This window comes from Coffea arabica, chromosome 8e, assembly GCF_036785885.1.
Source record: "Coffea arabica cultivar ET-39 chromosome 8e, Coffea Arabica ET-39 HiFi, whole genome shotgun sequence".
Classification (NCBI taxonomy): Eukaryota; Viridiplantae; Streptophyta; class Magnoliopsida; order Gentianales; family Rubiaceae; genus Coffea; species Coffea arabica.
The window spans coordinates 6,202,045-6,214,363 of NC_092324.1; the positions used below are offsets into that span (position 1 = coordinate 6,202,045).

At 34.0% G+C, this 12,319-nt stretch overlaps 1 protein-coding gene across 3 annotated transcripts; it reads right to left on the bottom strand.

Annotated features, from left to right (window-relative positions):
• Nucleotides 1-3,145: 3,145 nt before the first annotated feature.
• LOC113704285 (probable polyamine transporter At1g31830) lies at nucleotides 3,146-9,443 on the bottom strand. 3 transcript variants are annotated; one of them, XM_027226083.2, is made up of 2 exons: nucleotides 9,125-9,443; nucleotides 3,146-4,988 (listed from the first exon to the last, which is right to left on the bottom strand). In XM_027226083.2, exons 1-2 carry the CDS (start codon nucleotides 9,335-9,337, stop codon nucleotides 3,528-3,530), a joined length of 1,674 nt encoding a protein of 557 aa, XP_027081884.1. In that variant the 5' UTR covers nucleotides 9,338-9,443; the 3' UTR covers nucleotides 3,146-3,527. The 3 variants fall into 3 exon arrangements, with proteins under 3 accessions (XP_027081884.1, XP_027081885.1, XP_027081886.1); XM_027226084.2 differs by lacking the exon at nucleotides 9,125-9,443 and adding an exon at nucleotides 5,446-5,631; XM_027226085.2 differs by lacking the exon at nucleotides 9,125-9,443 and adding an exon at nucleotides 5,242-5,484.
• Between the last annotated feature and the right edge of the window lie 2,876 nt (nucleotides 9,444-12,319).

Sequence of the window (12,319 nt, forward strand, 5' to 3'; positions counted from 1 at the left end):
CAGCTAGTCCCGTGAATTCCTTATAGCTGGCCTTTAATTGATAGCATACCTTCCCTACGTCGTGGCTGGGAGATCCATGTGAAATTCAAATTCTTCGTTTACGATCAAATTCGAGACAATTACTGATTAGTTTTTTAAGGTAATCTTCGTAATTTCTTTCCAAAAATTTGTTCTTGAAATGCAGTGTACGTAAACTCGGTCTATATCAGAATTAGCATTTATCGGACTCGGAGCACGGACGGTTGCAACCGTCCCAGGCGGTTTTGGTCATTATCAACTGCGCGTAACTTTTTTTGTACATCGTGTACCTTTTTTTGCACATCGCGTAACTTTAAAGCAAATTTTTGTGGGGCCCACACATGGCGTGGAAATCAAGTTACAACTTGTAATCTCAGCCGCACAAAATTTTGAGGCCAAATCATGGCCATTAACCACTCCCTGCCCCATTTCCGCATTTATCATATCCTGACACAACCTGTGTTGTTTATTGTCTTTACACACTACGATATCATGAAATGAAGAAAGAATGGGGCACTGTTCAAGAGAGATTCTGGCATCTATACATACAACATAGTAAAATTTTCCAAGCTTAAACAAGAATTTCTCCATTCCGATGTTTTCGTTGTGGGAAATTGCAAATGGTACGTGTATGCCATAATTTATGCCATAATTTTAGTAATTGTATTTCCTTCCAGATAATACTTAAAAAACCTGTTAATCACAGTTGAGTAGCTATTAATTAGTAATGGAACTTCTTTTACAATTTCAGGAAGCTTTTTAATCACAATGGTATTATCCCAAAGGATTTGGTCTGCGGAAAGGCAAAAGCTTTTCGCTGTATCCACGATTAGCTGAGTCCAAGAATGACACAAAAACATATGCAGAATACAAGCTTTCCATAAAGAACCCAAAACCACTTGGTTATGCAATATGTACAGGTAAACAACCTTTTCTTTCTTTCTTCTTCTTTTTTGCAAGGGGTTGAATAATGTCCCGTATTTAGTTGTCCCATTTTTTTTTTTTTTTTTGGTTACCCTCCCACCCCTCCCCATATCTTTTCCACCTCTCAACTATTGGGTACAAAATTCGAACTCTGAATTTGATAACAGAAATGACTCTAACAACTCTCTCTCTTGACCATTGGGAGTTCTCAAAGGTTAATTTAGCATAATAAATTAGTCTCTTGACTTTATCTGTGCTTAGATTTGGAGATTATAGATAGAGTGGTTACTTAGAAAAGCAACCAATTTAAGGGTCTGTTTGGTTGGAAGTAAAATGTTTTCCTTGGGAAAATATTTTTCGTGGAAGTAATTTTCCATGAAAATCATTTCCCTTTCATCATTTTCAGGTGTTTGGTTAGCTTATTGAAAATATTTTCTTACTTCATTTTTCTGGTGTTTGTTTAACTTTGGAAATATTTTCACTTTTATCTCTATCTTTACTTTCTACACATTATAACTACATACTTCTTCCCATGCAAAATAAGAAAATTTATCTCATTGTTTAACTTTAAAAAATCTTGGAGAAATGTATATATGAATAAAAAATATCTCCTTAAGCAATAAACAAATTGCTGGCCATTTAGTGTCAAATATCAATCACATGCAATGCTTATTGTGACATATATCTTGCACTCTCACTGCTGAAAGTTTCTCTAGAAAAGAATGTCCCTATTATATATAATTAATTACTAGCATAGGATGAGCAGGATGAGATTTTTTTTTTATTTTGAATATACTAGGGGGAGGGTTGGGTTGGGTGGTACGGGGGAGGGAGTGTAAGGAAGAGGTCTTGGGTTCGAGTCCTCCTGTTTATACTAAAAAAAAAAAAGGAACATACTACAAGATGTTTTCAGTAAGTTTGGAACATATAATAGGCGTGATGCATGCATTTCGGAAAACAACTTCAGTAAGTTTGGAAGGGAAGTTGTTTTCCATAAGATGAGTGAAAATATTTTACATAGGAAAATGTTTTCAGTAACTTTTGTGCAACCAAACATGGGAAATTAGGAAAATATTTTCCTGGAAAACATTTTCACCCGAAACAAACGGACCCTAAAATGAATTTGTCATATCGGGACTTTTTCAACCTTAGATGAGATGATTATGTTTGCAAGGAGGGTTGTGTTTGTTGCAAATATGAAGGTTAAAATGGCTAAAATGAATAATGATGCATTTTATAACTCCATAAAGCAAATCATGCTATATATTGTATAATTATAGGTGCAGATATAAATAGTTTGACCATTATCCATATCCAAAAATCAAACTTCAACTAAAAAAACGTGTTTAGTCTCTTTTCAAAAAAAATATTTAAGCAAGAGAAGTGTGGGATTTAAGAAGGGAAGAATAGAGTGGGAGGATTTGAACCAGAACTTCTAATTTTTGAGGTCTCAAATGTGCTTAAACTCTAAACAAATTCAATTCTACATGACTTACTTCTCACTCAATTTCTGTTCTACAGAAGGAAAGCAATACCAAACCAGTTGTCTTAATGCACAATTACATTTCAAAGAAAATATTCTGGGATCACTAGCCTTCCCCAGTTTTGACAACCAAGTAGATTTCTTCTCTAATTTTAATTTACTTTGATCCCTCTCTTCTTTACTGTCAAGTTATTCTTTTACTATTTCGCCATGTTATTTAATCTCATTGGATTTTCCTCCCTATGGTATTCAAAAATCACAAGTGTATGTTGGATCTAGGGCTGGTTTGTGACATTGTAATCTCAAAAAAAGGAGTGTGGCCAATCTGATCTCAACTTTTCAGCAGGACAGAAAAGAACAATTAAGCATTTTCCAAAAGCTAAAAGCTAAAGCACAGAAGCCAAGAGTGATTTTTCAACCAGATGATTAATTTAAGGCAGGCTTTTCTCTTGACTGAGGTTGAAAGTTGCAACTTGAACATCTACCAAGATTCATGGGCGTAAAATCGATTCAGAAAAGGACTAAACCAGGCACATCTTCAGTATCCAAACATAAATCAAACACAAGTATCTCCTCTACAAATTGCTCTATTGATTGATGATGCCTCAACCTCTCTCCAACATCCCCACCCTCAGATGTTTCCGGATCCAAAAGAGTCCAACGATTTCTGCTTTGAAGTTTAATCTAATTACCATGAATAAAAAATCAGGAGACCAAGAATTTAAGAATCAACAAGCATTCATTATTCATGAACTTGCTAATGCATCCCAGAGTAGCTTGACTAAAAACTACAGGTTCTTTTCCAATAATAAAACATTTTCTGTCTCAGGAAACATCAATTTTAACTAAAACTGAAGCAAATATACATATTCTGATGGTAAGAACCTCCCCTGACATAAAAGCATCAAAGTAATGAAATTATCTAACAAGACCCAAAAGCTCTCATCACATGCTTGTCATCCAGAAAGATCTTCTGGCCGCGTTTTAGGGCTTCAGCCCAAGATAGCAATGCCTTCTCCAGGATTTAAAATTTGAAATTTCTTGCATCAGGAACTTGCTTTGGGCTAAATGGTCCTCTGAATATGAAAATACCACATATTTGTTAGGCAATAAAGGTCTCTGTGCTCTCGCGAGCAGTAGCTTGAATATCTGGAAGATCAGAACTTATGGAGAACTTCATCCATCTTTTCTTTTCAAAATGCTTAAGACATGGATGCATTACTAGCCCTATGACAACAGCAATGAGACTTACAATCATGACTTTCAGAGAAGAAAATGCCAGGACAGCACATATCAGTATGGTTGGTGGTGTACACATTAGAATGGATCCAATATTTCCCACTGGAATCTTATATGGGCGAGATGCATTTGGATACTTGTATCTTAACCGGACAAAAGCAATAAATTCCAATATCATTCCAAAGCAATATAAGAAGTTCTCAGCAGCTACTATTTCCTGAAAGCTCATCCATGAAAGCAAAAACACACCTGAAGCTGAAAAAAGGATCCCAATTAGAGGTGTACCATAGCGAGATCTCTTGGCAAAGAACTCAGGAAGCATTCCTCTTTCAGCCATACCAAGAAGCTGAAAAGAATCGCTGCTCATCTCAGCTACAAACATCCCCATATTTGACATAGCTGCAGCAGCCTGAATCCACCATCTCAACCATACACCACCTAGCATCTTCGCAATATCTGAAAAATAACCATCCGTCCACTTATCCCTCTGCAGTGGAACTGCACCAGTTCCAACCAGAAGAGGAATGAAATAACTAACAACCACTAAAATCACTGCATAGAAAAGAGATTTTGGCAAAGTTTTCTTTGGATTCTCTACCTCCCCTGCAAGTGTGCTTATAGAGTCCCAATAGTTCAGATTCCAAAAGAGGGTATTCAGATACAAATTCCAATCTACATGGTGAATATCTGCCACAAACCATCTTCCGGGCCTTAACTTAGGAATTGAAATAAGTCCCATAACTGCAAAAGGCAGGAGTGAAGAGATGCCAAGCAGAATAGCAACCCATCCAACAATTGTTAAACCCCTATAGTTCATATAAGTTAGGACAATAGTCAAGGCCAATACAGCAAGGACCCTAGGGAAACCATGACCGACTGCAGGGAAACCAGATTTCAAATAATCCAGAAACAAAACAGGATACAGAGCATTATCAATAACCCCACTTAACCATTTCACCCAACCTTGCTGGAAACCCCAGAACGGACCTAAAGCGCTTGAAACCCAAACGACGTAACCACTATTTTCAGGAAACATAGTTCCCATCTCAGCTGTGATTAACGCCTCAGGAATACTCCATATGAATGGAAATGCTAAAAATCCCAGAAGAGCTAAAAGAGGACCAGCAGCATTAACACTATCCTCAACCCCAAATGGGCCCCCTGATACTTCATAAAAGATGAGGAAAACAAGGGGCAAAACCGAAACTTTCCTACTACTATGACCAGCTCTAGGAGGAGGAACCTCATTAATTACCACATATTCTGATCCATCATATTCCCCCATTGCAATGGCAGCTTGTCTGTTAGTTGTATTCCTCAATTTCTGCATTCATCATAAACTCATTAAAAACTGAATACACTTGCCTCAGCTCAAATTTAACTACAGAGACACAATAGAAAGACAAAAACTATACAAATTTAACATGAAAAACAAAATCTCGAGATAAACCATCACAAGAAGAGAGGAAAAATAAGGAAATTATGGCTAATCAGTCCATAATTAGAACAGAAACCAGCATAATTCGCCAATTCTCATCAAATTATCACAATAGTTCAATCAGATTAGCGGAACAAACCTCAGAAACCTTGATCAAAACAAGGAAATCATGCGAACTAGACCAGATTCAGTTCAAATAGGAACAAACCAACATCAAATCAAGTTAAACCAAGGTCCTCAAAATCAAAAAATTTCGGATACCATCCAATCAAATCTGAGGAACCCAGAAAGGAATGAGTAAAACAACGTAAAAACAGAGAGAAAAAAGGAACAAAGGGAGGACCATGAAGCGAAGGCGACAGAGTCATTAAGAAAAAGCGGTAGCGGCTTGTTTGGCTCTTTGCGTCATCTTAGAAATGAGATTTGAGGGAAAAAACAAAGGGACTCTTCTGCAGATGAGCTGAGATGGTGACACACGTTGGAAAGGAGAAGGAATCGAGAGCTATACATCTGGAATCGGAATCGGGATGATGAAAGAGGGAATATTTTGTTGCTATCTGTCTCTGTAAATTGATAAACTCTCACAAAAGATGGGAAGTATTCCCCAAGATTTGAATAGTTTGTTGGTTGACGAAGAAGTCAATTCAAGGGTAAATTTGTAATTTTATTATTCCAAAAATATTTGTCTAGTTTTTCTAATCCTTCATATACACACACACATATATATATATATGATTAATTTTATATACACTGACAGTATATACACTTTTATCATTAAATGCATGACATATAATCCAAATTTGAATTTGAAATCTAAATTTTACATATATGTCGTGCATCCAATCGTGATAATATATACACTGTTAGTGTATATAAAATTTACTTTTATATATATATATATATATATGTCCTTTTCTCTTTTTTTTGGAAGATTCTCAAAGAATATTTGAAATTTGGTTCAAGGGTGGTCCTGTCAACTATATCATTTGACTAAATAAAAATGTTATTAACTATTAATTAATTAGGTAAATCTTTTATACACTATTAATGTATACACTAGTAGGTTTAGATGCATGTCATATATATAAAATTTGATGTTTAAATTCAAATTCAGATGATGTGGCATTCATCCGACCCGTCAGTATATGTACTGACAGTATAAGAAAGATTGATCCTAATTAATTATGTTATAAAACGTGAAAATTTTATTTAGCTTGAGACCTCGAAAAAAAAACTCTTAAAATCGAAAATGAAGAATTATTCAACTAGATTGTAATTGGTTGAGTTTTTTTTCCCCTTTTTGTGTGATAAATTTTGTTTGTGTTAGGTATTGATGAGAATCAATCAAAGAACACTTGGGAAGTGAGAAAATCATAAGAAGTTAAAAGTGAATCCAATCAGAAAATTGAAATCAACTTTTTATTTTGCAGCCAGATGTTTATACATATGCTGCATACAAAAAATTTAAAAATCAGGATTAGTCCAATAGCTACGAGAGAACTTTTATATTTCTCTCCGTTATCAGCAATATTCGAATCCTGAACCTAATAATTAGGAATAGGAAAGATGTGAGAAGAAGTCTGAGGATTAAAAAAAAAATGAAAGAAAGATTCAACTGCACATTTTTTCCTTTTTCTTTCCTTTTTTTATGAGCAAATATTCAGTTACACTTAAAAAGGGTTTTTCAGTTGTCTAATGCTAAATTTTTATTTCTCATACACTATTGCATAAGCAATTGTAAAAGATGAAAAAGAAATTGTACCCTTCAAGCAAGCACAAGAAATTACTTTTATTTATTTTATTGTTATTTGTTCTTTCTCAGAAGTATTGGGAATTTAAAACGTCTTGTTGCCTTATCATCCTACCGGTTCACCAAGATTCTGACATGACACAAAATCGCGGAAATGTTTTGTGCGTGTGACAATAGAATACTTCGTTTTCTCAGCAAAGGCAAATCACATCATGACAGTTTTCCGCCACCCCACAATTTCTGTCAAGGAAAATGACTTCATAAGACGACTTTCATTTCCCGTACTAGTATTTGGAAGGTGTATTATTTTTTGGGATAATTTCACAAACCTCCCCTAAGGTTTCTGAAACTTGCACTGGCACCCCTCAAGGTTTTAAAAATTTCACTGATCTCCCCTAGCAGAGATTTGGGTGGCAAGAATTGAGTGAGCAGAATTGAAAATTGTAGTAATTTTTTAGTTATTAGTGATGTAGAGCCCACGACCAAGTATTGAGTAGAGATTTTTTTTGACAACTAAAAGCTCACCTATAAAGTCTTCAAAAGACTAAGGGTATGTTTGATAAAATTGAAATTTGAAATCTAAATCTGTTAAATTATTGAATTGTTAAATATTAAATTTGATACATTTGAGTGCATATCGTATTAACTGATGAGTGAATAACTTATCTCTCATTTTCGAGAGTAAGTTTTGCTTAAGAAATTCAGTGTCATTTAATTAATTCAAATATTTTGTTTTTAGTTATCAAACCCGTCTAAACATATTAAGATCTAAACTCATTAAATATAAATACTGAATTGGGTTATCAAACAAGGCCTAAAAAATAACCAAAATTAAAAAGAAATTTTTTTTAAAAAAAAAACAAATCTTTGACATCATGATTGATCGATCCTTCTATTCTCTCTTTTTTGTTGTTCATTCTCTTTACTTGCTAAAGTTTATAGAGCACATGTACTCAAGTAATGGTCCTATTGATCACTAAGCTAGATAGTAGTAGTAGAAAATTGGAAAGTACAGTATGATTTAGCCTCCATGATGTTGGAAATCTGTCCAACATTGAATCCCCACCATATTAAAAAATATCATGCCCTCGTTCACAAACTTCCACTCCATTTTTTCAGGATAAAAAAGGAAAAGGAAATTACGTTCCTCATTCAAGTGCCACTCCATAAATCCAATTACAATGCATATACTTTCCCATAAAATCCGAATTTGTGTCTCTTGGATTGAAGATTACTTTTAAAAAAATTTTAAATAGTGGAATAACGTTTTTTATGATGTCATCTATTGAAATAAAAAAAGGTAGTTGAAGAAATAAAAGAATAATTATAAAACGTGTTTACGATACAACAAAAAGAATTCAGCTCTCAATACAAATAAACTATTTATCATATGATACATATCAATAAAAAAATAAAATATAAAACCTTTTTTGCCCCCAAAAAACATGAGAAGAAAAACCTCAAATACCTTAGAGTCACCAATTGGTTCTGCGTCCACATGCCATATGATATATTATATGATTTCTAAGTACTCAATTCCAAATGGTATGTATCTCCACAAATCATTGCACTTCACACGGTATTTAACTTTTAAACATCAATTATGGAACTAGCCAGCACGCGAGGGGCACAATAATATTTAGCTATGATTCCGACATCAATATGGCCGTCTAAACCCTCAACACTTATAAACTTTTAGGCATTCCAAAATCCAAATCTCATTTCCATTTATGTCCTACAGAAAATATGCCTCGATCCAATGTCAAAAAGAACAGCAAAACATGGCTTGGAAAAGAATCTTGCCTATCCACATTATTTTCTTTTCCTACTTAATTTCTTCTACCAAAAATAAATTATCTCTTTCTTTTCAAGCAAAATCAATTCAGAAAACAGACACCATCTTCTCTCTCGTGAAACAAAAAGACAAATACACGTGCACGTATACACATGAAACTATTAAAAATATATAGTTATCAAAATGCAAAAAAAAAAAAAAAAAAAAAAAAGAAGAAGAGAGAGAACAAAAATGTATGAATGGATTAGGAGTCATTAGTTAATTTGCTAGGGAACTAATTCTCAGCCAATATGGGGGAACAAAATCTTGAACCATTTCAGCCCTTATCTTGTAAGTATTCTAGTAGAACCATTCCAAAGCACATTCTTGTGCAACAAACTCACAACTTTTTAGGGGGGGAGAAAGGAAAAGGAATGGAACAAGAATAAAGCCAATATTAAAATCTTTGAAGATGAAGAATATATAATAGTATAATACCTCATCCTCCCCTTCTTGTGGTTTTGGTGCTGTGGAAATATCAGCAGCTGCTGCAACTTGTTGAGAGCCAGTTTGCGCTCTTCCACCATTGGCAACTACCCCGGCTGGTGCAGAAGCATCTGATAAATCTTGGGTTTTGGGCACTTTTATTGATGATGCTTCATCGCTTCTTGCAGAATCTAGAGATAAATCATTCTTGGTTTTTGGGACCATTTGTATTTGCAGAAGAAGACTGGATAAGAATGCTAGAAATTTGCACACAAATAAAGGGCTTTAAAGAGAGAGACTGAGAAAGAAAGCTGGAGGAAGATGAGGAGAAATGGATGTAGACATGAAATCTGATATAGAGTTTGAGAGAGATATTTTGTTGTTTTTGACCAGCTTATTGTACTAGTTGTTGGAACTCAAGGCATTACTGTTTATATATATATATATAAACAATGGCTTGAGAATTTGTTTACATCATAGTAAAATGCAAATAATGCAATTGGATACGCAAAGGTAACTTGTCTATTTTATTTGCTATTACTGGTTTGTACGTGTTTGACGGCTAAAATGGACTGATCTACCAAACCTTGCCTCCTTTTTTTTTCTATTCAATATTCTTCACGACATTTATTTATTTGTAATTAGATTATGTAATATTAGCTGTTTCATGGGGTGGTTATTGGCCAGGATTTAAAACTTGTACTTTGCGATTTTCATTTTAATCATTTTATCACGGGTAATAAAGTGCACTTTTTTCAATCAAATTATTTCAAATCTCATTTTGTAAGTAAACCATTTTTTTAAAATTTTATGAATGTGTTCATCATCTAGATGTCCACTTCTTTATAATTCTGTCACTTTCCATCCGTTATTTCGAGGGGAATTCATTGCACCTGATATGAAGAACACTATGTAAGAGCATTTTTTTTTCCAGGTTAGGTTAAAGTTCTATTTCCGTTATTGAAATTTTTTTCTTTTATGTTTTCGCCCGCCGAACTTCTAAACATGCATAAAGAGTTTTTAGGAAATTATGAAGATCCCTTGAAGTAATATGAATTGTTATTTGTACAAATTGCTCCTCTGCATACAATATGACAAGTAACCAACTAATCAATGGATATAATTGCGTTTTCTTGTAGAAGGTGAACAATGCAATTGCAATTTACATCTAAGAGAACTTAGCAATGTGTCAATTTGCCCTCCTTCTTACTAGTTTTCTCAAGATTATTTGGTATTCTTATTGATTCAGATTGATAGAGCTAGCTTCTAAACTATATAACAATGGATGTTGGTGCAAGTGGAAAGAGCTTCCATCCCTCAATCATGAGATTTCGAATTCGAAACCCATGAGAATGGAAAGAAAAGACAATGTTGGAATAGTTTCCCCATAGAAGGGATCCGATCCGACTCGAATAAAATTAATTACAAACTGTAAAATGAATACACATACTATGGTTTATACCGAGAAAAAAAAATGGCTTCTAAACTATGTTGACTTTTTAATATATTTTGCATAATTAATAGAAACTTGAGATTCTTCAAGTATTGTCAAATGATGAGTAGAATCAGTTTGACAAAAAAAAAATGAATAGAATCAGGAAAAATATAGATAATCACCCCATGGGATATAGTCCAACAATGGAGTACAACTACTTTCTTTGTTTTTGTTTTAGTCAAAATTGTTAGGAGCACATAACATGTCATGGTCTGCACTTTGAAGCACAAGGTCCCATAGAAGCGTGCAAGTAGCTTGGTCCCACTCTCCCAGATCCTCCCCAGAAGCATCCAATCCAATAGGAGCCTGATAACTGATAAGTCAAAGCTTTGACTGTTGGGTTAGGTTAATGCATTTGCCAGCTCTATATAATTAAGGGATAATTTCAGAAACCTCCCACAAGGTTTATAACATATTGGTTTTCATATCTTTGGCATTCTGCTCATGTTGATATCCCCCGACAATGATATCTTTTAGGGGTCTCTTCTATCAGAATTATAAGAAGGTTTTTCTATTGGAATTGTACGATCATCATCCTCCTTTGAATTGGATACTCTTTTGTTGACAAAGATAACACCGGGCACATATGTTAATCAGCCGTCCTTACACACCAAATTGGAGAACCCTTTTTTTTAAAAAATAAAAAATTCACCTAAATTGAACTTTAAAGTTTCAATTATAATGGACATACATAGAATTTTTAATATGGTGTAGCTCCCTCAATAAGGATGGAAATGCTTAACATTTAATTTTTCACAATTCTGATTTTATAAAAAATACTGTAGCACGTTTTTGAATAGTAGATTATTTGAGATAATTTTTTGAAAAAATATAGTGTAGCACGTTTCTTATATAATATATGTGAGATAAAAAAATAGTTGACAAATATGTTGATGATATAAGCAAATAAATTTTGGTAAATAATGCACTGCACTGTCCAAACAAACCTGCTAGCACTATTTCTCAAAATCAATTGATTCTGACAATTGATCTATGGTTTCCTTTTGAATGCTTAAAACAAGGCCTCTCTCTAAGCAGGGAAATGGTGGAAAGGCGGAATTTGAAATTGTTCACTTCTAATTTTTTAGGGCTTAATATTAATCACTAGAGCAAAGTTTTCTCAACTTAAAATCGGTTGAATAATTGGTTATGAAAAGATACATACTCTAGGCCTCCATTGACCCTTTTTTTTTTTTTGGTGATAACCAAAGCCCCAATTTACAGTGGCGACTGCCGGGATTCTATCGAGGCTAAATTAATAACCCATGAGGGAAGAAGGTTCTTCCGTCCATGTCATTCCTAACTTTTGGCTTTACATGTTTTCCTTATGCAGTTTAGAATAAGAAAATCAGATGATAAACGAGAATATGCATTTATTTTGATCTCTTGCCGTACTACTTGATAAAGGCGCAGGCCGAAAAAGTTATAAAGTGCATGGTCGGAAAGTATGTGCGGGTGTACGAACACACACATATATATATATATGTATATATTGTGTGTGTATATATATATATGTATATGTATACATATGTATGTATGTATATAAACAAAAGTATACGTTTGTTAGGTTCATATTGAATCAAATGTAAGTTTGTAGTTGTCCCAAACTGCTATAAGTAACATTAAAGCACCAGCCAACATTGCAAAAATAAATTCTCTCCATCAAGGAAAGAAATCCATTTAGATCAGCTGTTTTTTGGAGTGTTTTTGAA

Coding starts and splice junctions, on each gene's coding strand:
- LOC113704285 (XM_027226083.2), bottom strand. CDS start 9,337: ATGGTCCCAAAAACCAAGAATGATTTATCTCTAGATTCTGCAAGAAGC. Junction 4,989..9,124: donor CACAAGAAGGGGAGGATGAG/GTATTATACTAT, acceptor TGATGAATGCAG/AAATTGAGGAATACAACTAA.